The following is a 27,988-nucleotide window of genomic DNA, read 5'->3' on the forward strand; positions in this document are numbered from 1 at the left end:
TCGAACTCATTTCTCAATCAATTTTTACAACGTTTCGGCAAAATGGCCCTCAGCAGGTATGCAAAAAAATTGATTGAGAAATGAGTTCGAGTTTGCAGAGTGAATGGGAAGAGAGCGAGTCTGCTCTGAAACCTTTTTTTCCTATGAATGAAGCTGCAGGAAGCCTCACCACTGCTACTAAATAGGGTAACACTAACAGGGTACCAAAACAGTAGAAACAGCCTCAAACCTACAAGAGTTCTATTCAGGGTTCGCCGAATCATAACCCCTTGACTCGAGCGCGGGGCTGTTTGTCAATGTCAGTGCACCACGTAAGAAAATGGTCATGTCAGTCGCATGTCAGACACTCTCAAGATTGCAATGCATGATGCACGATATGCGCATGCATGCAGTACTCCTAGTAGCCTGCACCTAAAGTAAAGTAATTTAATAGTTATTTTTGTAGGATCTACATAATCGGCATAGTGGTGGCCTGCGGAAGCGAAGGCTAGCTTGTGTGTTTCTGAACATTCAAGTGATGCTACGGCATGCAGTAACGCGGATCCCGCGAATATTATACATAATCATTGTAGCTACTACTTACTAGGACTGCGCGCGGTATACTAGGTAGTATAGTGGTAGATCTACATTGTACATGGCCCAACATGGGATATTATGGCATTATGGGAGCGCAAAGCGATGACGGCTTTGATTTTTCATTTTTACTTGAATTATTTCGACGTCGCGCGCGCGTATCTATTCTAGCTTGCCTGCTCAGCAGATCAGTGCCGCAGTGCCAGTGCCAGTGGCTAGCCGGCCGTGTACCATGTGTACCTGCTGTTGACACTGTCAGTGAAATAGTTTGTCGAGTGAAGAACGACTTGTCCTACTGATCTGAGCGAGTGTTCCTGCAGCCGTGTAAGCGTAACCAGCTTGTTTCTCTCTGTGGCCGTCAAGCGAGTGGAACCACTACCGTTCGGTGACCACTTGTGCTGCTGATGCTCCAGCCATATCTTTGCAAACTCGCGCTGCGTTGTAGTTAAAAAGTTAGGGTGTAGTGTTGATTGCGCTTATCTGAGTGTTATTCGGGCCAACTGTCTTCTTGGTCCGGACATTTCCAGCAATGTGCCTTGCCGCTGCTCCTGCTGCAGCCGTGCCCGTGCCGGCAGTGACACACGTCTTCCCCATAGTTCTACAGCGGTGAATAATTACAGGCTCGCCATTCCGGTCGTACCGCTGCTTGCTATACTGTGCAGTTGTGGAGTCGTGGAGCTCGGCAGCCTGGGCGGTCGCCCAGTGTTTTGTCTGTCTTCAACCACCCACAGCTAACTGGCCGAAGACTAAATAGGAAGGCGGCGCAGTTTGCAGGAGGTCGGTACGGAGGCGTTGCAATGGCTCAGCCCGTACAACACCCGTTGCATATGCCTGTGGCCCCTGTGTTAGTGCTGCTGGTGTTGGTGATGCACTGTGCTGTATGCCCCATTCCTGGCGTGCTTGGCCTGAAGACGCCCACATTGGCAGTGGCGAATGGCACACTCCGATATGTGGACCCATTGTGCACGACATTTCCAGCCACAGACGTTATTCAGAGGAACACGCGTCTGATCTACGACACATCCCTAAGGTCATTTCTTGTTTTCGTTGCCCCAATTTGGACTGTATTCAACTTGGGATCAACAGACACTGTGAGTACTGTACTGTCATTTTAAGACTGATGTTATGAGGGTGTAATCGGCTACCGTTATGTCTGTGGGTCGCTCATAGATGGCGGCGGTGTATGGCGTGACACACGTGCACACAATAACGCTTGCACTTAGACACCAGTCGCGAGAGCAGCACGCAAATCTGCGAATGCATTGGATGCACAGCCACTGATTTTTCTCTTTAATAATTATAGCTACGACGGCGGACAAGATACACACGCGCGCACGCACACACACACATCATGTACACACCATGTACACACGTACACACACACACACACACACACACACACACACACACACACACACACACACACACACACACACACACAGTGACGGGAATGGACTTACAGAACTTTTCTCACCTTCCCGTTGGGTTTCACATGACGTAACTTGTATATATCACGTGTGCCCCCAAATGTATTACCAGTATTCATGTATCATGAATAGCGAGTCTATGTACTGTACAAGCTATCCACCTATCTTAGAACACCCATCATTCGCCACACGGACGTGCGTACATACTCATACTCCTGCCCATCGCTGAAGCGATGATAGCGAACAAACTATGTTAGACATAGCAACTTGTGCTCGGATTACACCATTCAACAGCTTGCAAGGCTGATGAATTGACCGCCACCAATTTTAGCCTGATCTACACCCCACGGCTGGTTGAAGTGGCTTTTTCTGGCCAGTAAATCCTAATTTTTCATTTTTTTCACTTTTTTACGCACACCACACCACATATTCCGGCATGCACTGGCTGTTGGTAACCACCCAGGAGAATGAAAGAAGAGCTAGGAGAATGAGAAAGAAGAAAACGTGACCATAATCGTCGGGAATTGAACCCGTAGCCTGCTCGATTGGAAATCGATTGCACATACCACTGCACCATATGGGACACACGCACATATAGTGGACAAGCTTATTGCCGCAGCTAGCATTGCAACTCTGGGATGCAGCTTCACAGCCGCTGTCTGTTCTGTTTGTGTCCTGTGTGTTCTTTACCTCTTGCTGCCGTTTGTAGAAGCAAGCGTGGGGGCATACTGGCGTGGTGTGCGATCCTGGATTCATGGTATGCCATGAGAATGTGGTGGGCGTGCAGCGCATCATTGTGTCACCCTACATTGGCGATATGTCTGCGTTTGCCCCGACCGGCGGAGTGCGGGCACTGTCTGTGAGGCTGATTTATCGCATGAGCTGTTCTTTCTCTCCCCCGTGTTCACATAATGTGGTCAATGTGCTCGCGTGGCCGGTGGCGTCGAATCAGACCATCACTTCTGCAGCCTACGGCCGGTTCACCAAGTTTGCTGAATTGAATGCAACTGCCGCACAGTTCGGCTCACAGTTGATGAACAGCCCACCTATAATGGAGACACTGTACTACCCTGTGCCGTTGAAGACCGGCGGTGTATACCTGGCCTTCGAGACCATAGGGGCGTGCATCTCCATCGATCGGGTCGCGATTTCCTACCACATATGCGTTGAAACGTTGTTCAGTTCATCGAAGATCGAGATGCCGGAAACTGTTTCCCGCTCGGTATCGCAGCGTGTTGTCGGCAGGTGTGACCCGTCGCAGTTCTTGCAGGCGGATAGCAACGTTTCTGGTGGAGTGGTGTCTGCCGAGTGTACTCGCGAGGGCCACTGGATTCTGGGGTCTGTCGTCGGTCGCTGCGTGTGTTTACCCGGCTTTGGCCGCACTGACCGCGCCGCGCTCTGTTTACGTGAGCACAATGCCTTTGTGGAATTGTCTTGCTTTAACACATATTTGCCAGTGCTTCGCGTCTTCGGGCACTGTGTTTCGAGTATACTGTAGAACGGGTAATTTTAGCGACTATTAATTTTAGCGTTTTCCCATTGTCAACCGGTTGGCGACGTTTTATTTTAGCGATTTGCAGTGATTTTACTCACGGATCACCAGTGCACTACTTACTAATGTCTCAACGTATTAGCGACTTGTAACTTTAGCGAAAATGAGTCGATCGCTAAATTCGCTAGGGTTTTTACGTCGCTAAAATTACCCGTTCTACAGTAGTGCTATGTATGTTGCCCCCCCCCCCCCCCCCCCTTCCGCCTCTCTCACTCCTGCGCCATGGCAAAGTCTGTACAGGCCTAACATGTATTCAATTAATCGTTTCAAAGCTTTGTTTTGCACACGGGCAACACCACCCGGGGGGGGGGGCAAATATGTGTTTGAAGTGATAGCAGGCGCATGCAAGGGCAGGGGAGTCCTTGTAGAATGGTTAGAATGCACAGCTACATGTACATCCACACGGGGGCAGCTCTGAGCAAGGTTATTTGTCGTGTGTGTGTGTGTGTGTGTGTGTGTGTGTGTGTGTGTGTGTGTGTGTGTGTGTGTGTGTGTGTGTGTGTGTGTGTGTGTGTGGTGTGTGTGTGTGTGTATGTATGCATGCATGCATGTGTGTGTGTGTGTGTGTGTGTTTGAGTGGTGCAAGATTATGGATACATGTACAATCATCACCGCATGAAGTAATATCTCTGCATGTCGCCCGTCTGCAGCTTTCCTACACGGTCAAGTTGTGTGTAAAAACTTTAAAAAAAAGCCATGTCTGTTCATGTACACGTGTACTAGCTAGTGCAGGCCATTATGATGCCCAGCTTTCTATCCAAATCACTCTGATGCACAACCCAGGGTAGCTCCTTATCACCTGGAAATCAGGCTTACAATTTGTAGTTGCCGATGCTCCATGCTCTAGCTATGTCGATCAGGGGTTTACGAGTGAGTGTTAGAACGCGCTTCTATGGGATCTGGTGTATTGTCTTGTAGGCCGAGAGTGCGGTGTGCTGTGTGTGCGTGAAGGTGAGTCAGTATACTATGCTGAGTGCTTGCAGGTTACTTGCCGCATCCCTATCAACATGGCCAGCAGCAACCAGCAGTAGTTTTATTTATTTATGGCAAGAGCACTATTGACGTGTGCAATTAGTCACCATCTGCTAATCATGCGTAACCGCCAGTGACACCCTGCCAGTAACACCCTGCCAGCTGAGGCAGTGACACTCTGCCAGCTGAGGCAGTGACACTCTGCCAGCTGAGGCATGTTGAAAAGGAAATCCAGTAGTAATACTCCTCAGCTGATGCGGGGGCGGGGGCATTGCTGAGAATGTTTACATGTACATGTAGCCTGTCTCTAAATTGCTGCGTGTGTGTGCGTGTGCGTGTGTGTGTGTGTGTGTGCGTGCGTGTGTGTGTGTGTGTGTGTGTGTGTGTGTGTGTGTGTGTGTGTGTGTGTGTGTATGGTGTAGACCAGGCTGAATAGTGACGGTCAATTCTTCAGCCTTGCAAGCTGTTGAATGGTGTAATCCCAGCACAAGTTGCTATGGCTTCTGCCGTAGCATTGCTATCATCGCCTCCGGCGATGGGCGTCAAAGGTCAAGGTGTGTGTGTGTGCGTGTGTGTGTGTGCGTGTGTGCGCGTGTGTGTGTGTGCGTGTGTGTGTGTGTGTGTGCGTGTGTGTGCGTGTGTATGCGTGTGTGTGTGTGTGTGTATGTGTGTGCGCGTGTGTGTGTGTGTGTGCGCGCACGCGCGCGTGTGTGTCTGCATGTGTGTGCGTGCATGTGTGTGTGTGTGTGTGTGTGTGTGTGTGTGTGTGTGTGTGTGTGTGTGTGTGTGTGTGTGTGTTTGCTTTGCGATATTTGTTTTTGTTTTCAGCATGCACGACGGGAATGTACAAGGGCACACAGGGCGACGTGGCATGTAGAGCATGCCCGGCTAAGAGTGATAGCGGCAATCAAGCTCTAAGGTAGATCTACTAGCAACCAATACCAGTCCTGCTAAAACCTACTCTACAGATGTAGATAGCTTACAAGGCTGTTTACACGTGTTCGTTAGGGTGCCACATGACAATGAGGGGTGTTTCTCACTGATGTGTGTGTGTGTGTGTGTGTGTGTGTGTGTGTGTGTGTGTGTGTGTGTGTGTGTGTGTGTGTGTGTGTGTGTGTGTGTGTGTGTGTGTGTGTGTGTGCAAGGCCGGCGGCTGGGGCGGCCTCAGCTGCCCCGCTTTTTCGGCAGTTTTTTTTTGGAGCACATTACATGCAACAAAGCGCGATGATCGCAGCTTAGCGCAAACGTGACAAATCCTTGTCCCCGATCGTGGTTTGTTGCAGAAAAAAGTCTTTCATTGCAGTTACACTGAAATGGCACCAAATGCCTGGAAATGCTTGCAATTGGCTTCAATTTTTTAATTTTTTTTTCCCGGGGGAGGGCCCCCTGACCCCCCTTCCATGGCCGCCCCACCTCCAAAGTCGGTGTGACGGGCCTGGTGTGTATGTGTGTGTGTATATGTGTGTGTGCGTGTGTGCGTGCGTGTGTGCGTGTGTGTATGTGTGCGTGTGGGTGTATATATGTGGTGGTGACGGCGGCAGAGGTGGCGGTGGGGTGTTCATCGCATATGCTGTTGTGTCAGTTTGTTTCATAACGAGAATAGGTCGACTCTCTGTAAGTCATGTACTCTGTGTGTGTTTGTGTGTGTGTTTGTGTGTGTGTGCGCGGGCGCGTGCATGTGTGTGTGTGTGTGTGTGTGTGTGTGTGTGTGTGGACTGTCTTCTTGGGGGACAGTTTGAATTTTTCTAGCTCCGGAATTTTTCTATTTGCTGAGACTAGTTAGAGCCTCCGAAGCAGCGTAGGTACACTCAGGGCTCTCCTAGCTTGCTAGGAGAGCCCCTGGCGTGTCAAGTGTAGACCTTTTGAATTTAGGGCAGCGGATCCAACGACGTGACTTACAGGACAATTATTTGAATTTGATATTGTCACTGTCGCGTCGTCCGTAGTCCTCCATCCGCAGTGGGCTAGCTACCCCTCGGATGTGTAGAGTTTCAGCTTCAAAGCAGCCAGAGTTTGGAGGCACCCGTCGGAGGCGCCCAGCTGGTGCTCTTGTCAAATTTGCTTCGTGGAACGTCAGGACTTTAGTGAACATCGATGGCCCGGTTTCAACTGCTGCTCGTGGAAAGCGCGTCGTGGAAGACAAGAAAATCAACATCGTTGTCAGTGAACTTCGTCGGTACGAAATAGAAGTGGCTGGATTCCAGGAGTCGAAGTGGTTTGGTAAAGATATATTCCGTGTCGAGGATGCAATTGTTCTCACGTCAGGTCGCGCCATCCCAACGGACGATTTCAAACGAGGCGAAGGAGTTGGAGTCGTACTACGCGGACGCGCACAGCAAGCGTTCGTAGCAGGGGGAAATCAGTGGTCTGCTGTCTCATCGCGTGTCGCACGCTGCAAGCTAAAGTTCGGTGACATTTGGGTCCACGTCGTGGTGTGCTACGCACCGACTTTCCGGTCCAGTCGCGATGCAAAGAACGATTTCTTTGACTCTCTTCAGGAAGTTATTCTGTCCGTACCCACCCAGGACTCCTTGATAATCTTGGGAGACTTCAACGCTAGAGTTGGAGCTGAAATCTGTGACGATGGCTGGTATGGAACACGTGGCCCACATGGTGTTGGCACTGTCAATGAGGCTGGCGCTGAGCTTCTCCAGTTTTTAGCGTGCAACAGCCTTACTGTGTGCAACACCTGGTTCATGAAACGTAACATCCACAAGTGTACCTGGCAACATCCCCGCTCGAAGCGGTGGCACTGCATCGACTATGCAATGGTCCGGGAACAAGACCTGTCCAACTGCATGGATTGCCATGTCATCAGGGGAGCTGAGTGTAGTACAGATCACAACCTTGTGTGTCTCACATACCGCATCCGCTCATCTGCTTGCCACAAGCGTGCAAAAAGACCTGTCAAGTTTGATGTGCAACAACTTGTCAAACACTCCTGCATGACGGAAGCGCAGAGAGCTGCAACCTGTAAAACTCGTGAACAATATGCGACGTCTGTTGCGTCAGAGTTACGATCCTGGAATCATGATGGCTGCGTTGAGGACAAATGGTCTGCCGTCAAATCTGCTATCGTCACCAGCGCTGAGAAGCACCTTGGCCGTCCACGTCGTCGCCAGCCTGATTGGTTTGAAGCGTGTGCTGATGTTCTTGCACCTATGCTGGATAGCCGCAATGCCTTACATCGCAAATGGCTCGCCTCTGGTTCTGACGCTGACAGGCGTCGCTTTGTCGAGGCTCGTGGCAAGTGCAGAACTGCCGTGCGTAACGCAAAGAGTGAGTGGATTGGACGTAAAGCTAATGTGGTTGAGTCAAGTCGGTTTAGTGGCAAGCACGCATGGTCTGCAATCCGTGATATACAGAAGTGCTATTCGGGATTATCACCTATCTCCATCCCATCCATCCGTGGCAGTGACGGAGTTATCTGTAGCTCCCAGGAGGGGCAAGAGAAATGCTGGCTGCAGCATTTTGCCCGTCTATTGAACGTTCGCAGCACCTTCGATGCTACCATCTTTGACCACATTGAGCAGCGTGAAGTTGATGAGTCACTCGGCCAACTTCCCTCGCTAGAGGACCTCACTATGGCTATACGCCAGCTGGCTAATTGCAAGGCTCCTGGCTCATCTGGAATTGCACCTGAACTGCTTAAAGCTGGTGGTACACCATTGCTTGAGGCTCTGCTTGATGTTATTCACACTGCATGGACCAACGGAACGGTTCCCCAGGATTGGCGGGATGCCCAACTCGTCCCGATTCCCAAAAAGGGTGACTTGACCAACTGCAACAACTGGCGCGGCATTGCCCTCCTAGATGTCGCTGGCAAGGTTTGTGGCCGTCTCATTCAGGACCGTCTCCAACTTGTCGCGGAACAAGAACTTCCAGAATCCCAGTGTGGCTTTCGCCCTGGTCGCGGCTGCGCTGATGCCATCTTTTCCATTCGCCAGCTCATCGAGAAATCGTACGAGCACCGTCAGAAGCTGTTCTGTGTCTTCGTAGACCTGAAGAAAGCATATGATTCCGTACCACGCCAAGCACTCTGGCTAGCATTGGGGAGGCTAGGCATTCCTGAAGGGCTCCTCAATCTAATCCAATCGTTCCACGAGAGCATGCAGGCAGCTGTGCGCGTCGGTGCCAGCACTACCGAGCCGTTTGCGGTCAACAATGGCCTCCGTCAAGGCTGTGTGATGGCCCCAGTACTTTTTAATCTGTACTTCGGTGTTGTGCTTGAGCGGTGGGCACAAATGATGCAGGACAGCGACCATCCACCTGGCATCCCCATCCAATTTAGCATCAATGGCAACCTTTTCTCAAAGCCCGCTCGCCAGTCTACTGCCGCAATCATCAACGACATTGAGTACGCAGATGACGCGGTCTTGCTCGCTGAAGACCGCCCTGGTGCTGAGAAGTGCCTTGAAACATTCTGCACGGTTGCCTCTTCCTTTGGCCTCTGCGTCAACGCTGCTAAAACGAAATTTCTCGTGGCAGGTAGCCAAGTCAACATGCCTGATAGAGCCGATATGAACGTCAACGGTGATACTGTGGAGCACGTTCCATCCTTCATTTATCTGGGGTCCGTCGTGACACCGGATGCCCGCTCCTCTACTGACGTCAGTCGCCGCATAGCTGAGGCTTCCAAAGCCTTTGGAGCTCTTCTTCCAGTCTTGTCGGATCGCTCGCTGTCATTAGTCAGTAAGCGAAAGCTATACGTGGCCTGTGTCTTGTCCATTTTGCTGTACGGCAGTGAGTGCTGGACGCCCTTGAAAGCTGATAGTAGACGTTTGGATGCCTTTCATCATCGCTGCATCCGCACAATATTAGCCATCCCTCGCAGTCAGCAGCAATCCGATCGCATCACGTCTGCGCAGTTACGTCGTCACTGGGGTGACCCAGTGCCACTCTCTGTTAAGATGCGCCATCGTCGTTTAGAGTGGCTTGGTCATGTGGCTCGGATGTCGGAGGACCGTGTCCCATTGCAGCTGTTGTTTGGTCGTTTGTTGGCTGCGCGCCCCTTCTGCGGTCCCAGGCGTAGGTGGAGAGACGTTGTGGCTACTGACACGAAGTCCATTCCAAACTGGTTTGATTGCGCACAAGACCGGTCAGCTTGGCGAGAGCAGGTTCTGGTTTTTCAGCCTCCTCGGGCAGTAGAGAAATCCGTACTCTGCTCATCTTGCAACCGGGCTTTCTCTCGTCCTCAAGACAAGGCACGGCACAAGTGTTTGGCTGAGCGCCAACTTCCCGTCCACCAACAGCGTGGTTCAGCACAGTGCGTCAGTTGCTGCCGATGGTTCCGTAGTAAGGGTGGGCTTGCAGTTCATCGCTGCCAGCCTGCACTCCCTGAACATGCAGATACGGCATTGACGGCGTCTCTCGCTAGTTGCTGCTTCCAGCATTGTCAACGCTGCAATCGCTGCTTCAAGTCCCGGGCTGGTTTTAACCGCCATAACTGCAACCGTGGAAAACGTCTTGCTGCAGCCGATAGGGAATCACTGCCGCTGATCTGCATGCATTGCCCGAAACGTTTCCGACGACAGCAAGATTTGACGAGGCACCAGAAGTCCTGCCAATGACGGTGCACTCCAAACTCTGGCCCCCTCCGGGGGTGACATTGCCCAATGGGCAGTCATGCTATAGTAGTAGTGTGTGTGTGTGTGTGTGTGTGTGTGTGCATATGTGTGTGTGTGTGTGTGTGTGTGTGTGTGTGTGTGTGTGCATATGTGTGTGTGTGTGTGTGCGTGCGTTTGTTCATATAACTTATGTGCATGCGTGCATGTGTTTGTTCGTATAACTTATGTGCATGTGTGTGCGCATACGTGTATGCGTGAACATGTGTGCGTGTGTGTGTACATATATGTGTGTATGCATGTGTTTGTGTGCATGTGTGCTATACAATGTTATTGTAGATGTGGCTGTATGAGTGGTTACTACCGCGACGAAACCAGTGGTGCTCCGAACTTTGACGACCCGTGCCAAGGTGAGACGTACTGAATTTAGCCACTGCATTGTTGCACCAGCAGCACCAGCAGTTCAATGCAACACCGCAATGTTGGACATGTTGTTACATGTGCCCACGCCTTTCTGTGCAGTCCAAACAGCCTAGGAACACCACCGGAGCACTGCATCAGTTGATCTAACAGCCTAAGAACACCACCGGAGCACTGCATCAGTTGATCTAACAGCCTAAGAACACCACCGGAGCAATGCATCAGTTGATCTAACAGCCTAAGAACACCACTGGAGCACTGCATCAGTTGATCTAACAGCCTAAGAACACCACCGGAGCACTGCATCAGTTGATCTAACAGCCTAAGAACACCACCGGAGCACTGCATCAGTTGATCTAACAGCCTAAGAACACCACCGGAGCACTGCATCAGTTGATCTAACAGCCTAAGAACACCACCGGAGCACTGCATCAGTTGATCTAACAGCCTAAGAACACCACCGGAGCAATGCATCAGTTGATCTAACAGCCTAAGAACACCACTGGAGCACTGCATCAGTTGATCTAACAGCCTAAGAACACCACCGGAGCACTGCATCAGTTGATCTAACAGCCTAAGAACACCACCGGAGCACTGCATCAGTTGATCTAACAGCCTAAGAACACCACCGGAGCACTGCATCAGTTGATCTGTGAATTTACTAGCTAGCATTCTGTCGGGCACTGACCGTTTCCTTTTTGATGTGTTTGTGATTTGGGCCACTGGTAGAACCACCACGTCAACTGGACACAGCGCAGCTCGCCACTGACAACGTAACAGCGCGTTCACTGGAGATAAGTTGGTCCAGCACAACGATGGATGGCGGACGGTCGGACGTCACCTACGAAGTCTTGTACAGAGAATCCGAGAACGATGCACCGTGGGTGAGTGGATGCTTGCTACTGCTAACTAGTGAATAGTGGTGAAAGTAGTGGAAATTCGGGATGGTTTTTGCAAATTCGGAATTGTTTTGTGCAAATTCGGAATTTTTTGTGCACATTTGGAATTGTTTTTTTTTTGCGGATTCGGAATTATTTTGGATGTGGAATACTGCAAGGTTGAATGCGTTTTACATTCAACCTTGCCATTTGATGGGAGAATCAGCTGACTCATTTCAAGTGGCATGTAGTCGAATAATTGTTTGGAGATTTCATTACACCTACCCTTTACTCTGAACTTTGAAACCAGCTAGTGGCAGCTTGGAGTGCCTGTTTGATCTCTCTCTCTCTCTCTCTCTCTCTCTCTCTCTCTCTCTCTCTCTCTCTCTCTCTCTCTCTCTCTCTCTCTCTCTCTCTCTCTCTCTCTCTCTCTCTCTCTCTCTCTCTCTCTCTCTCTCTCTCTCTCTCTCTCTCTCTCTCTCTCTCTCTCTCTCTCTCTCTCTCTCTCTCTCTCTCTCTCTCTCTCTCTCTCTCTCTCTCTCTCTCTCTCTCTCTCTCTCTCTCTCTCTCTCTCTCTCTCTCTCTCTCTCTCTCTCTCTCTCTCTCTCTCTCTCTCTCTCTCTCTCTCTCTCTCTCTCTCTCTCTCTCTCTCTCTCTCTCTCTCTCTCTCTCTCTCTCTCTCTCTCTCTCTCTCTCTCTCTCTCTCTCTCGACTATTCATGTCTTTTTCTGGTGTTGTGTGCGAAAATACTGTTGCTCAGATGGAATTGGCCAGTAGCATAGGGTCCCCTTCGCTGTCTGCATCCATTACTGGTCTCAAGCCATTCACAAACTACACCGTCAGAGTGTTTGTGCGTAATGGTGTGTCAGATGAGGCTGGCCTGAACAGCAGCTTTGTTGGGACATCTGTTGTGCTTCTAACCGGAGAAGCAGGTGAGCGTGAGAACTGTCATATCACAGGTCAGTCAGTGAGGATCCTTCTTGGCAGATGAAAGTTAGAGAGAGAGAGAGAGAGAGAGAGAGAGAGAGAGAGAGAGAGAGAGAGAGAGAGAGAGAGAGAGAGAGAGAGAGAGAGAGAGAGAGAGCGAGAGAGAGAGGGGGGGGGGGAGAGGAGGAGAGAGGAGTGAGAGAAGGAGAGGCAGACTGTGAGAGTTTTGCAACTGTGGTGTTTGTGTTGCTGTGCCAACACAGCTCCTGGCCTGCCCAGGGATGTCATGCTCACGCAGCTGGCACGCGGCATCCGTGTGGTATTTTCCCCGCCTGCTGAACCGAACGGAATCATCCGTGGCTACATGGTTGTTCTGCGAGAGGTCGGCGGTACTCACAACTACAATCGCAATGTGTCGGGCAACGCTCAGTGGGCGGATTTCCTCAACTTGACCGATACCGCCATTTCGTACAGAGCGGAGGTAAGCAAGCCATGGCTTGTGTCTCGTTGAGGCTAATGGCCATTTGTTGGGTATTAAAACAGCTTGATTTGCGTGAGTCATTCGTTTACATTGCTGCCATGGGGGTTTGGTGCTTCACGGTACAGGTCTACTCTCCATATAACGCAATCTCTGGGACCATGCAAACATGCTATATCGAGAGTTATGTTATGTAGAAACCCGTGTGTAAAATACAATATGTACCTGTACCTCACAATGAAGGGTATTACAAGGTGGATTGAACCATGCAAACATGTACACACTGCACCACTATTGACATCAGATACAATCAATGCCGCCGAATATGCACAATAGGACTAAACTGGCTAGCTACAGCTGCAGCTTGATCGTACCGCGCACGTGAATCTATGTTGTATCGAAAGTGCGCACTTCGGGAACCGCGCCGTAGCATGCATTATGTTGAGGTTTACGTTATGTAGGATTACGTTGTGCAGAACAAAATGTGTATGGGAGTGATGCTGTTCCGGTGCGGGATTTGATTTTGTTACGTACTAGCGAGGTTTACGTACAAGTGAGAGCAGACCTGTATCCAGACCTCACTGCCACCTGTATTGTCGTGCACAAAAATAGATTACTCACAATCCCAAACTACTACTGTGACTACTATGTGCCCCGCTGTCAAGGAAGGGTTTACTTTGTCTACAGTGCTGGCAACTGAAATCCAATCCCTGAGCGGTCACTGAGCGGTCTCTATTTCGTAATTTTACAATCCCGTGTTGGGTCTTTGCGATGTGAGCGCACCGGCTCAGGGGTCGGATTTCAGTTGCCAGAACTGTAGTACAGTCTTTCAATGAGGCAATAGCCTTTTTATGCACCTACGTGGAAGGATTATTTAGAATGATCTCAGTGAAGGTTTTGTTTGATTTATGTTCATCATTGTCGCGAATGTCGCGATGAAATGCATACCAATTTGAAATTGATAGTACAGTCTATACTAATTGTATCTGTCCTGTAGGTGGGTGCGTACACGGTTGCTGGCTTTGGGAGATTTGGTGTGAGCGTTAACAGTGCGACTCCAGGAGAGGCGGACTTCACGCCATCGCCAACCGGCCTGACCACCGCACCACTTGCATCAACACCACCTTCCTCGTCCACATTGGACTTGAGCGTTGTGGTGGGCGCTGTTTGTGGAGGTATCATCTTCGTCGTCTTCTGTTTGATCATCATCATTGCGATCGTCTACCATAAGTAAGTGGTGAATGAGTGCATCTACTTATGTGAGATACTCTCATAACAGGTCTGCTTCAAACTTCATTTCTACAACAACAAAAACAGATTGTTTTCAACGGATATGATTGGTGGAAATGTTTATGTGAAATATAAACTAGGGGTCACCGAGATTTTCACTATCGTTCACTTGGATTTCTTCCGCAGGCTCACCTATAAATCAGCGCCGCATTCCAGTGCACAGCCCAATGCTCGTAGTACAGGGGCAATGCAGTGTCCATGGCCAATCATCTGAGCTCCCTGCATCATGCGGAACCCGTTGCTACAGCATCTTATCCAGGAGGGCAAAGTTGAATGGCTAGCACTGTAGTCGTACTGTAGTGCTAGTGGTATGTGTGTGCTGTGTTATCCATTCCATGGTATGCTCTTGTCTAGCATTCCGCGTTGCAATATACTAGTAACAGCCAGCTGACATGGGTGAACGCCGCTTGTGTGTGTGTATTGTCTTCATGCAGACGTAGACCGGCGTCGCGGTACGTTGTGAAGGTCTCTCGCAGCTCCAGTTCGGGAGTGGAAGGTGGCAGCGGTGAGCCTCGCTGATCTTCTTCAATGCATAGCCCTCTTTTTTTTCTTGGCCATACAATGGGAGATTTCCAAGTAGCCACATGGCAACTGTGCCCTGTACTGAATCCAAGGTGATCGGGAGGCACAGGTTGTTGCGAGGGATTAGCCGGTGGACATCCCTGTCTTGGAGTTATTTTCCTGTCTGAGAAGTGCAGGGCATGACAATGATAACATCAGAAGTCAACAAATGAGCCAGAGCACGCTAAAATATGACCACAGACCAAAAATTCGATTTTCAGTTTTTTGTTCAAAAATGATCAAACACACCTAATGTTCACTGTCTGAAAGTTTTGGATTGATCTGACATGTCTAAGTGTTGCTACAATGGTATTATATGCAGCACTGTTGAAATGGTGAAATTCTATGTACAGCAATAGGATTGTCACTTTTGCACACTGCTGATATGTTCCTTGGTTCATCCTTTCCGGGTCAGTTCCTCTGTCCAGGGTCTTATAGCATGAGCTGACAGGTACTCAGCCACATCCAAAATTTCTATGGCAGCTGAGCTGGGTGTCCGAAATACCTCCTGTTTGGAGCACCACTGGAGAACCGCCAGCGAAAACACGGTCAACATCTGTAGACGGACGAAGAAGTTGACACGCCACGTCCTCTCCATCACACTCCACCTGTACTTTCAGATTGGAAAGGCTTCCTGTCTGAAGCCTTTCCATACTGGTACTCGATGTTCCAGTTTTGTGACACGAGAATGGCACGAGAATTAGTGTACCGCTGAGTGTACCGCTATACACGTGGTCGACACTTAGTCCACACTTTGTTGATACTTTTTTGACACGTGACCCCGTCAACGGTCTGCTTTGTGCCAATGCCACTCGGTAAACGCGGATGCCGCGTACGACAAAGACGACTATCCCGTACGCGAAATAGTTGAGAACTGCATGACGTGGACCTGACGGCAAGGACAACTGCGAGGAGGCCCCTTTCGGTACCCCTGACGGGAAGGAGAACTGCAGAAGTCGACGAAGTCGAACGAGGAGGCCCCTTTTCCGTACCCCATACTGCAAAGTGCCATTGATGGATACCTTTTGCACCTGGAACGACCTCTTAAACGCTGTCGCGGCGACTATCCCGTACGCGAAATAGTTGAGAACTACTGACGTGGACCTTTTGCACCTGGAACGGCCCCGTAAACGCTGTCGACGATGTCGTGTCGGCGGAGTGAATGTGCAGGGTGAAAAGAATTGCTGCAAAGACGTCCGCTCTTGGCCTTTGGAGACATCGTGGGAACTCCTTCCGGTACTATACAAGCTGCTGACGTGGCCGTGGACATGTACATGGAGACATGGTGGGACTTCATGTACATGATATGGTGGGAATTCCTTCCGGCACCCCCGTACCGCAAAGCCAACGGTGGGGAAGGAGAAGAGCAGACGTGCAGGAAGACGAACGAGGAGGAACCAGGACGAGCGAGCAACGGCAGGACTAGCTGGACCGTAAGTAGTAGCTGAATTGTGCATGACAACTTGACATCCGTGCGGCACTCGCCACTTGCCACTGCATATTATTTTCTTGTCCACTAACAATGTCTCTCCTCTGCCCCCTGTGTGTCCACGGCCCTGTTGCTGAATTGGCCCGATGAATCGAATGTCTTCCGCAACTGGAACGGCCCAGTAAACGATGTCGCGTCGGCGACTGAATGCGCTGGAGGGAAAATATTGCTGCGAAGACGTTTCCTCTAGACCACGGTAAGGCAACCCATTGATATGTTGCCAGTTACCTTCTACTAACACGTTATCAGGTGGAGAGTGTCTTGTACTCACGTTATCAGGTCGAGAGCGTATTGTAGTCACTCTCTCTATTCCTGTACTTCGTTACGTTTAAGGTGTACGTATAACTTCTCAAAAAAATTTAATGGTCTACAGTCGTGTCGGAAGGGTACGGTGGGACTGTAGACCTGTTACCTTCTAACACGTTATCACTATATCAGGTCGAGAGCGTATTGTAGTCACTCTCTCTATTCCTGTACTTCATTACGTTTCAGGTGTACGTATAACTTTTCCAAAAAATTTAATGGTTCACGTCTTCAGATAGAGAGCGTATTGCACCCACTGTCAAGTCTCTGTAGTGCATTGAGATTTTGTTGATCGCACATGAAAATGGATACACAGGCAAAGCAGGCCAAGTACATGGCGAGATGTCGCCAGAAGAACGTCTTCAGATAGAGAGCGTATTGCACCCACTGTCTAGTCGATTTTGTGGATCGCACATGAAATGGATACACAGACAAAGCAGGCCAAGTATATGAGAGAGTGGACGATGTGCGGATCGACACGGCCTGCGGGTACTTCATTAAAGTTACTCGTGACATAACTAGGATAAAAGTTAATCACTGCAAAGACATTGCCAAGTATGTGAGCACTTTGGACTTGACAGAAGAGTGCAAGGGCGACGTTGACAAAACATGCCGCGGTGACTGTCACCATCATGACGGCAGGGCACATCGCATGCAGCATCGCAGATCGTGTCGAATTGCGCATCATAATATTGCAAAATTGCTCCTGTGCATGCAAGTGGATTTCATTGCACTTCTCAGTTTGGGAAATGCTCGATTATGACAATTCTGCGTGTGAGTGCACTAGCCCTGAACATACATGTAGGTGACCCGTTTGTGGTGTCTCATAGCTAGCCCTTTCCCAAAGATGCTCGCCACTTTTTTCGGAACTTTTTGGTGTTTAGGAAGAAATCGCAACTTTCACAACTTTCTTCATTTTTCGGAACTATTTCGCAACTTCTCCGCAACCTTGGCGCAATTGGCCCCATGGCATGGGGTCGAAAGGTCAAGTCACCGACTACATGTTGCATTGTTGGACAATTAATACATACTCGTGCTCGCTCATTTCTCGCCTGCCTTCAGGCTCATTTCTGAGAAACAGTAGATCAACGGTAGTTACGATAATTATGTGCATTCCCTTTTCCGTGCACTGTAATGATGTACATGTACATGTAGGATACATGCAACAGGCTACTGGCACTGTGTAAAATGGTGGTTCACAGCAGGAAGGGGTGTACGAGTTTGCTGTCGCAGCATCGCTGCATTTCTGCTATTTCTGCTCCCTGTTTTGTAGGTTTTGCACAAGAACTCTCCAATTTTGAGTTGCGATGTTGGCAACTTTTGAGCTTTTTCTGAAAATATGGATGCGATTTCAGCAACGAACACTTGTTTTGGCACGGTTGCGAAAAGCATAAGTTGCGAAAAACTATGGCATCTTTGGGAAAGGACTACTCATAGCCTACCTCACGACCTTCTGCTTCCTTTCTTCATCACTTGTATCTTGCAGGTATATCATCCTGTGACGACCACATTGAAGTCTGAATTTGAAGTGTGAAGATGCTTCAGCAACCACATCGTACTTTTCCATTGCTTTCATTGTGCTTCTACTGTGCATGTGTGTAACTTGTGGGGTAAACATATGATGACATTGTATGCTGGCGACACGGTCAGATGTTGTCCATGCGTCTAACGTACACCTGCATGTTATGCATTGAAAAGGATTTGCCACTTGCGATCCTGGGACGAGTATCAGGTCAGCTTTGTCCTGTCTGGGCTGTATCAGATTGCTGTTCACTTCTCTATCTGTTGGATGTGTGACTTTCTGCAAGTTTCTGGTGTATGATGGCCACTTCCTTGCTTGTCACTTTGTATGATATTACATTCTGTATTCGCTGCTTCCATGGCGTGGTCTGCAAACTGCAATCCTTGGGCAAATGTCATGTTTGCTATGTTGTGCTTTGGCCGTCAGCTTGTCTACTCGTTGTAGTTGAATAATTTTTGTTTCACAACTGACTTCCTCAAGTACGGTGGCCACTGCTTTGCATGGCATTATATATGAAGAATTTCCTGTTTGTGTCGTGTGCATGTGCGTATGTGTGCGTGGCCACGTGTGTGCCGTGTGCATGTGTGTATGTGTGCGTGGCCACGTGTGTGTGCCGTGTGCATTCGCATGTTTGTGTATCTGTGTGCGGGGTAGCGAGGCGAGGAGGGCTGGTATGTATCAGTGTTTTATTGCAGTCTCATGGCTACATACAGTACATCGAGCGTGGTCATCATGTTTACCTTCGGGGTTGGGTGGGGAGGGAACGGAAAAAGAACTGAAATTATCCATATAAAACCGCTCTGTGAGCGGTTCTGAAAACCTTTACTGGTACTGCCCCGTCGTAAAAGTAAGAAATTAGAACTGGTCCATTGTCCTCCCAAATGCGAACTGATCCACCTAAATCGCGAATGACGGGACCCGAACGCACCAGTAGCACGAGGTTCCTACCTGTGGATGCAGATGGGGACGTTGGTCCGGACCAAAGGCCATGTACTGTACTAGCGGTAGGTGGTGTTACCCTATGATAATTGCTGTCCTGTGCCCTCCCGACCTCGTGCTACTGGTGCGTTCGGGTCCCGTCATTCGCGATTTAGGTGGATCAGTTCGCATTTGGGAGGACAATGGACCAGTTCTAATTTCTTACTTTTACGACGGGGCAGTACCAGTAAAGGTTTTCAGAACCGCTCACAGAGCGGTTTTATATGGATAATATACGATATACACTGCTGCACACCGTCTTCCTCAACATACTCGACGTCGCACTCATATTCCCCACACCAAAGCTCATCTGCACACGGTTTTCTCCGCTCGCCAGAGAGTACTGCTTTCGCTGCCTACTGCTCGTGCTAGCGATGTTCCGCATAAGGGTACTCAAATTATCGACTTGAGCAAGTTGAGGGAGCAGCAGAGTCCATTGATTGTTTTTGCAGTTGCAACCAATACTGGCATTGTCCCGGATATGTGCAACGATGTCCATTCTGGCCAAATCATCGGCCGACTCACCTCCCAAGTCAGTGTCGATGCCAATCGCTTGCCAGATTGTCATCAGAGTAGAATTCCTCGTCACTGCAGATCGTGTGACTACCAGCATCAATTCTTTTACGCTCGATGAAAGTGTCGCCCTCAAATGACTCGTCGCTGTAGCCATCATCGTCTTCCTTCTGTTTCCGACCCGAGTCCTCAAAATATTTTATCCTGCGCATGGAGTGCGAGGATGTCGTCTTCTTCCGCTCCGCAGTACATTACTACTACTAGGCTCTTCCGTCGATACATCGATGACGATCAGTTTTAGGCGACTCAGCGCAACATGGAATACAAACTCAAACAAATAAACTTACTTGCAACAAAGAAATGCATCCGGAACAGTCCAGTCGACCGAGGAGAACAACAACAGCGACTCGCGTTGCACTGCACTTCGTATTTTTTTGCCGCGGAATTCAAATCGCGATTTTCTCGACTTTTTCAAAAAAAGCTGTGGTCATGTTTTAGCGCGCTCTGGCTCAAATAACAACTTCTGGGTCAACTCCTCTTGCAGTGAATGTTGATCCTGTGCATCACCTGTTCAGTTGTATCAACAGGCCACTCTGGCATGGCATTGTTCTGCGTGTCACCTCACCGGTAGTAATAGTTTCTTTGCACTTTGCTCTGCTCTGTCTCTTGCATTGCATGTACAGCATCTATCCTGCGCCACCGTACTCTTTCGTTGCGAAGCACTGACACGAGTAACTACACACCCCCTACCGGTCCTACCTCACAGCTCTCTCCCACACCCAGCAATCGACAATTTGTTGATCCGACCATCTACCATGATGTTACTCAAGCTCTGAATGACTTCACGCAGGAGGTCAATCCTAACTTTGTCGTCCTGAAGAAACCCATTGGAGAAGGTAGATGAACTGACTTCACCACATACTTTTACTATCCCCATGCAAATGTGTGTGCTGTGTATGTGTATGCATGTGCCGTGTGTGTGTGTGTGGGGGGGGGGGGGGGGGGGTGCGTGTGTGCGCCATGTATGTGTGTGCCGTGATTTTCTGTTCCATGAATGTCAAGGCTGACACCATGGTATAACAGCTTGAGCCAGCCAGCATGCCAGAATCGTGTACATATACATGTAAATGCGATCAGGCAGATATCCCTGCAAGCCTTGAAAGTGGGGTGAATTCAAAAATGTACCAATGCCTACAGCTAGGCCTTTTTAAACTCTAGGAACATACTCTCAATACCCATTGTAAGGATTTGTCCGAGAGTGTTTTTTTCTTCTTAAAATTCGACCGGGTTTCAATATTACGGGAGAGTGAAAGCTCTGTGCGTTTCTGCCCCATTTGATGTTTGAATTGTGTGTGAACTAGTCTCTGTGCTTGATTCTGGGTGTGCTTGCGTGTCTGCTCCATTCCTTACTATTGCTGCACTGCAGGAGAGTTTGCTCACGTTCACCGTGGCGAGTTGAAGATACCTGGCAAGGGTTCGAAGCCAGTGGCTGTCAAAGTCTTGAAGGTAAGACCTAACGCAGGCCTTAGTTTATCATCCTTATTTTTCAGCACCACCATCACGCTTCACTTCAGCACCACCTTCACGCTTCAATCCAGCACCACCATCACGCTTCACTTCAGCACCACCATCACGCTTCACTTCAGCACCACCATCACGCTTCACTTCAGCACCACCATCACGCTTCACTTCAGCACCACGATCACGCTTCACTTCAGCACCACCATCACGCTTCACTTCAGCACCACCATCACGCTTCACTTCAGCACCACCTTCACGCTTCAATCCAGCACCACCATCACGCTTCACTTCAGCACCACCATCACGCTTCACTTCAGCACCACCATCACGCTTCACTTCAGCACCACCATCACGCTTCACTTCAGCACCACCATCACGCTTCACTTCAGCACCACCATCACGCTTCACTTCAGCACCACCATCACGCTTCACTTCAGCACCACCATCACGCTTCACTTCAGCACCACCATCGCGCTTCACTTCAGCACCACCATCACGCTTCACTTCAGCACCACCTTCACGCTTCACTTCAGTTCCTGGGTCATTATTACCTATACTCCGTACATGTATGTCGTACAGTGTATGTAGATCCTGGAACCCTAGCATCTAGGGAGGTGATACGAGACCATAGTACCTCCTGCAATGATGTGACCCCAGATTTGGAAGTTCTGCAAGACCTGTGTTCTATGCAACTTGTGAGCGCGGCCTGGACCTGCTGACCCCAAACGTGGCCCTGACCAGTGATGGCATACGCGAGCAAACGTAAATCAGCCCCACACCAAGGGTGACTGGAACGGGCAGGGCAGCTCGGGAGCGAAACCCATATCGTTTCACGTTTCAGTCGCCTATGTCATCTCCCTACTTGCGTAGACGCTACTGCTCCCTGGTGTACGTGTCGCTTGTTCAGGTTTCCCCGCAGGTGGGTGAGTGGAGTCTTCTTGTTATACCAGAAGCTGGCCAATGTGGCGGCTTGATACAATGCTTCAGTTGCTTAGATTTCCTAGCTCTGCTCTGGAAGTGGTATCTTGTTCAGTGTCAAGTGGAGTTACAAGCGAGTGGCTGAATAATGATGTGTGTATGTGTGTGTGTGTGTGTGTGTGTGTGTGTGTGTGTGTGTGTGTGTGTGTGTGTGTACGTGTGTGTGTGTGTGTGTGTGTGTGTGTGTGTGTGTGTGTGTGTGGGTGTGGGTGCGCGCGCATGTGTGTGTGTGTGTGGTGTGTGCATGTGTGTGTGTGTGTGTGTGTATGTGTGTGCGTGTGTGTGTGTATGTGTGTGTGTGTATGTGTGTGCGTGTGTGTGTATGTTTGTGTGCTTGTGCGTGTGTGTGTGTGTGTGTCTATGTGTCGGTGTTAACATGCATGTGGAATTGTGGACGTACATGTGCATGCATATGTTTACCTTTGTGCCGGCACCGCATTGCTCTGCGTAGAGTGGAGCTGATCACAACGTCAAGAAGGATTTCCTGATGGAGGCGTGCATCTTAGGCCAGTTCCAGTGTCCTAACATCATAGCCCTAATGGGCATCTGCTCTAAGGATAGAAGTAAGCAGTCAAGAACCCCTCTTGCTTTTCCACGGTGTGATACTTTGCATTCTCTTTGTGAATAATTATGATGTGCCTCACTGAGATAACGGACCCTCCAGTTTTCAGAGTATCTGCTCTTGGTGTGCGTGCGTGTGTGTGTGTGTGTGGATCAAAAAGTAGGGATTCACTGGCCAGAAAAAGCCACTTCATAGCTGTGTGGTGTAGACCAGGCTGAATAGTGGCAGTCAATTTTTCAGCCTTGCAAGTTGTTGAATGGTGCAATCCCAGCACAAGCTGCTATGGCTTCTGCTGTAGCATCGCTATCATCGCTTTCGGCGATGGGCGTCCAACGGTGTGTGTGTGTGTGTGTGTGTGTGTGTGTGTGTGTGTGTGTGTGTGTGTGTGGTGGTGGTGGTGGTGTGTGTGTGTGTGTGTGTGTGTTTGTGCGTCCCAATCTTCTAGCTCGTCCTGCTATGATTCTAACGGAGTTCATGGAAAACGGGTCACTTGATCATTACTTGCAGTTGCAGGTCAGTTCTATTTTTTTGGTTCAACGTTTGTTATTATAAGGCCGGCATACTAACTGTCTGCCGCAGCCATTGGCGTTTTATCTCCATCTTGCTGTGCCTTTTGTCGTTTGTCTTTTGGACAAATGTGACCTTGCTTAGCTTTCACGTACACACCGAGATGAAGAGTTATCTTCAAAGGATAGGGTGCACATATGTTTTTGTGTGGTCGATTGTAGGCTCTATAATTGGATTGTGTTTTGCGGCATGGCTGTTTGCTCTTGTCACTCTAGACAAATGAGAATAATTTGAAGCCCAAAGAACTGGTGGCAATGGCCAGGGACGCAGCGCGTGGTATGGAGTATCTCAGTAATATGAACTTTATCCACCGGGACTTGGCTGCTCGGAACATCCTCGTCTCCAAGACGCGCGAGTGCAAGGTCTCCGACTTTGGTTTGTCCCGGGAAGCAGATGACGACAATGCTTATGAAGTGAAGCATGTAAGTTCTTCTTGCTATAAGTATTGTTGCTGTTGTTGTCGTCGGGGCTAACCCCTACACCTCTGCGTTCCTACTACGTATAGTCAACCTTGTGAATAAATAACTACCCCGGGTATAATAACTCGATCTTCAGACCAAGTGACAATTTGACTGCATATTTCCAACCTCGCAAATACCGACACTTTCTCATGCACGATTGAGGATTGTTCTTCGCAAGGTTGACTGTACGTGTAGTTTCTGTATGCAGTACTCCATCTTCTGGAGAAGAACCATGATCTATAGGCGTAGCCTAGGAACTTCTTATTTTTCATGTGCTGCTGTCTAGGTAGTTGATCCACTGCGAGCTCACGGCTAAACTGTACTTGGTGAAATTCTAGCAGCCTGTTCTCTGATGCACTGTTCTCTGATACACTGTTCTCTGATGCACTGTTCTCTGATGCACTGTTCTCTGATGCACTGTTCTCTGATGCACTGTTCTCTGATGCACTGTTCTCTGATGCACTGTTCTCTGATACACTGTTCTTCGGCACCTGGCAGTGCTGTGGGGATGTGATAACGTGTTATGCTGTTGATGTGCGTGTGCAGCAGCAGTTGATCGTATGGAATCTCTTATAGTTATTATACTCTGCACATGACTGCACTGTACTAACTTGTGAGAATCTAGAATTGAGTGTAAGTGTTCCAGACACTCTCATACTTTGAAGTAGTTTTCATCTTTCCACTTACACCTGTGTCGATGTTGTTTTACCTTCGTAGGGAGGCAAGTTGCCGATTCGCTGGACAGCGCCAGAGGCCATCCAGTTCCGCAAGTTCACGACCGCATCGGATGTGTGGAGCTTTGGCATTCTTTTGTGGGAAATCATGTCCTATGGAGAACGGCCGTATTGGGATTGGGGAAACTCCAAGGTGAGAGAGATGTTGCTGGCTTTCTTTGATTTGTCAACTGTTGCACACACATAGAGCCTGGCATGCGCAGTTCAGTTGTTAGCGTGCTTACATGTCTGAATCAGAGGCACAGACACTTTGTTAGAATTAGGACAACAGATGCACACCTGGTAGAGCGACTTTTTCAGACAACTGACAGAATGGCCGTATTGGACTTCCACACACCTGGAGGTCCATTGATCTGCACTGGTCTGTTCCACTCTGTCTCTGCCCTGAAGAACCAGGGAAAGAAGGTGGGCTCGTACACGTGTAGCAAGGGGAGATGTATAAGAGCAAATGAAAAGGTTCAAAGCAAAGTAGGGAGAAGTTACTTGTACTTAAGTAGTATTAGTCCAAAATGTACTACTTTAAAAAGTACTGGGATGCTCAGCCAAGTCTGTCAGTCTGCTGCTACCTTGTGCACGTCTGACTGTTCAAAACCTGGTTTAGTTGGTGGACTCTTTTAACGCGTAACTTGTGCCCCACCGTTTTCCATGTTTTCGTTTACTACTTTAGTCATAAGTTAATGAATGTTGTGCTTGTGTGTGTGTGTTTTGCTGTGGTCCAATCTCATGCATTTGTAGGTTATGGACGCTATCACGCAGCACAAGTATCGCCTCCCACCGCCATCGGTAAGTTCAGTCGACAGGTATTTTGTGATGTGCACGGGTGTGTGTGTGCACGTATGTGTGTTTGTGTGTGCTTGGTGTGCGTGCGAGCGTGCGCGAAGAAACTGCCAAAGAAGCAAAGAAACCTTACCTAAAGCAAGGAGCTTGGGCAGGCTTGTTGCAGTAGCCATTGGTAATGCTTACATAGCAGTCTTCTTCTACTCTCTATACCTGTACCCGGTCTTGTAGGGGTGTCCGACAATAGTGCACGCTCTCATGCTGGAGTGCTGGAACAAAGACCGCACGCAGCGACCTACCTTTCCACAGATCCGCACCAAGATTGAGCGTCTCCTCGAAGGCCAGCTGCAGGTGGAGAATGTGCACACGTGAGTTAACAGCAATGCAACACTTGGATGTCATGACTGACGGGCACTCATTGGTGCACACAACATTTATTTATGTAACCAAACTCTATCTCACAGCGTATGGAAGAAATGCTACTACGGAGAACAACCCCAGAGATGAGGGTGATACCCAGCCATGGCAAAATCACATCTCTACAGCGGGGGAGATTTTCCTGCTTGGACTTGAGTGTACCAATATTACAGGTTATAGTTGGTGTCATTAGGGACCTTTCGCATTTGCTACGAAACGAATGCGAAACGAAAGTTTGATTCGGCTCGTAATCGTTTCGTTGAAAACAGATTTCAGGTTTCGCAAGTCGTCATGCAAATGTGCATGGCAACTACGATATACGGCCGCGGGCGCTGGTAGCTTGGCGTACGGGTTTTTACACGCACACGTGCATGGATCATGGAATCAAGGGAAAAATGTGTACCTTGCAAAACATGTGTACCTAGGCTATCCAAAATTAATAAATGTGTACCTGACGGATTCGAAGCGTGCCACGAATGAAGAGGCTTCCATTCGTGAAAACGAGTTCTCCGCAGGGACTCTGACGAATCCTCGAACCCAGGTGACGAATCAGCATTCGTTTCGTATCCGTACGCGTGGTGCGAAAGGTCCCTATTGTCCAAGTTTCTCGTTGAATGTTCTGTTTGATACTACTCTTTTATCCAAGGTCTGGTTGTGCAAGCAGTGAACCAGAAGTCCCGCTCCCAGTTCGAATGTGTGCTAAATGTTACAATGTTGCAATGGTATAGTTCAGAGCTTCGCAGCAGATCTGGCCCCACTGTGAGAAATAGAAGAGTGAGGTATGTTACTTGATTGCGGCTTGGATTGCTCTTCAGTGTTGGAATTCACTGACAGCACATCAACGATTCAACTTTGTTCTGCTGGTGTTTCCATTGCAGAGCTAACGTTAGCCACGATGCTCCCATTTCTCCGTACTCGACCATAGAAGATTGGTTAAAGCACTTACTGCTGTCGCAGTATGCGGAGAGCTTTGCTTCACTGGGATATGCTCAGGTATGTATCGGAGAGAGAGAGAGAGAGAGAGAGAGAGAGAGAGAGAGAGAGAGAGAGAGAGAGAGAGAGAGAGGAGGGAGGGAGGGAGGGAGGGAGGGAGGGAGGGAGGGAGGGAGGGAGAGAGGGAGAGAGAGAGAGAGAGAGAGAGAGAGAGAGAGAGAGAGAGAGAGAGAGAGAGAGGGGGGGGGGAGAGAGAGGGGGGGGGGAGAGGGGGAGAGGGAGAGGGAGAGGGAGAGGGAGAGAGAGAGGGAGGGAGGGAGGAAGGGAGGGAGGCAAGGAGGGAGGGAGGCAGAGGGAGGGAGGAAGGGAGAGGGAGAGAGAGAGAGAGAGAGAGAGAGAGAGAGAGAGAGAGAGAGAGAGAGAGAGAGAGAGAGAGGGAGGGAGAGGGAGGGAGGGAGAGGGAGGGAGGGAGAGGGAGGGAGGGAGGGAGAGAGAGAGAGAGAAAGAGAGAGAGAGAGATACTACAAGTGTCCATTCTATTCCTTGCAGGTATTATTAGTTCTCAACTTGCCTCCGTGTGTGCGTGTATGTATGCGCTGTGGCCACTGTTGGGCATGCGTTCGGCTGTGATCTCTCAGGTATCTCAGTGCCAAGAAGTTGGTGTTGAAGACCTGGAAATGCTTGGAGTCGTATCTCCTGCGCACCAGCGCAAGATTCTCAACAGCCTTGCCGCAATGCGAGGTGATTACTCTGCCATGGCCGCTCAGTAGGTATTTCCAACTGGCAATGCCGGGCACACATCTACATGATTGTATGCTAGGTGTCATTGTAGACTTTGTCGCCTTCCATCTTGTGTACCTTGCATCAAAGCGAGCGTAGCTCAACGTCTTGCTAAACGAGCGGGACTTGCTGCAGAACGTTGTTTCCTGCTCGCACTGGCGCAGGTTGTGTTGTGTCTGCTGTGCTTGGCCGAGCGATGGCCGTTACGTCGAATGTGACACGCCCGCGAGCTGTTGCTGCTGCTGCTGTTGCGGCCAAACATGTCCGAGCCACGCCATGTAAGTGCGTTGTGCAGTTGGTATGTCCCTTTCACACATGGGACCTGTTCTGGTGAACAGTCAAGATCACTTACACTTACAGGTCACGCCATATGACTTAGCCACCGTCCATGTGACTTAGCCACCGTTCATGCCTAAACTACGCATGTGCATGTACATCAGGGACTCCATCATAATAATTATTGTAATGATGTTTGCCACTGCCGCGTTGCATTTGTCAATTGTTATGCTCATGAATTGTAACAAATATAATTATACCGGTATCTATAGTCCTGAATTTTACCTTTCCGTTTGATGATGATGATGGTTGCAGACTCATTGATGCTCAACTTACTCATAGGTAGGATTGCTTTTTAATTTTATGTGGCTGGTGATGTTTTTCGTACCTTTGCGCCCGCTCGTTTCTGATTTTTTCTCTTTTCAAACTGTGCTTTCGTGCCCGTTTGCTTCCATCCTTTTTCTCTTTTCAAATTTTGCCGTCACCAACTTTGAGCTTGAGAGATTATTACAGAGTACATTTGTTTACAACATGT

General features: G+C 49.2%; 1 protein-coding gene across 1 annotated transcript; it reads left to right on the top strand.

Moving 5' to 3' along the window:
* Window positions 1-758: 758 nt before the first annotated feature.
* Window positions 759-27,970, top strand: LOC135828066 (ephrin type-B receptor 1-B-like). The gene is made up of 19 exons (XM_065340499.1): window positions 759-1,664; window positions 2,710-3,406; window positions 5,353-5,443; window positions 10,428-10,498; window positions 11,238-11,392; window positions 12,147-12,318; window positions 12,577-12,794; window positions 13,789-14,021; window positions 14,516-14,586; window positions 20,131-20,343; window positions 20,874-20,953; window positions 22,398-22,509; window positions 22,954-23,021; window positions 23,291-23,497; window positions 24,254-24,403; window positions 25,006-25,053; window positions 25,279-25,415; window positions 26,343-26,457; window positions 27,036-27,970. Exons 1-19 carry the CDS (start codon window positions 1,371-1,373, stop codon window positions 27,165-27,167), a joined length of 3,264 nt encoding a protein of 1,087 aa, XP_065196571.1. The 5' UTR covers window positions 759-1,370; the 3' UTR covers window positions 27,168-27,970.
* Window positions 27,971-27,988: the final 18 nt, after the last annotated feature.

Source organism: Sycon ciliatum, chromosome 1 (genome assembly GCF_964019385.1).
Source record: "Sycon ciliatum chromosome 1, ocSycCili1.1, whole genome shotgun sequence".
NCBI classification, from domain to species: domain Eukaryota; kingdom Metazoa; phylum Porifera; class Calcarea; order Leucosolenida; family Sycettidae; genus Sycon; species Sycon ciliatum.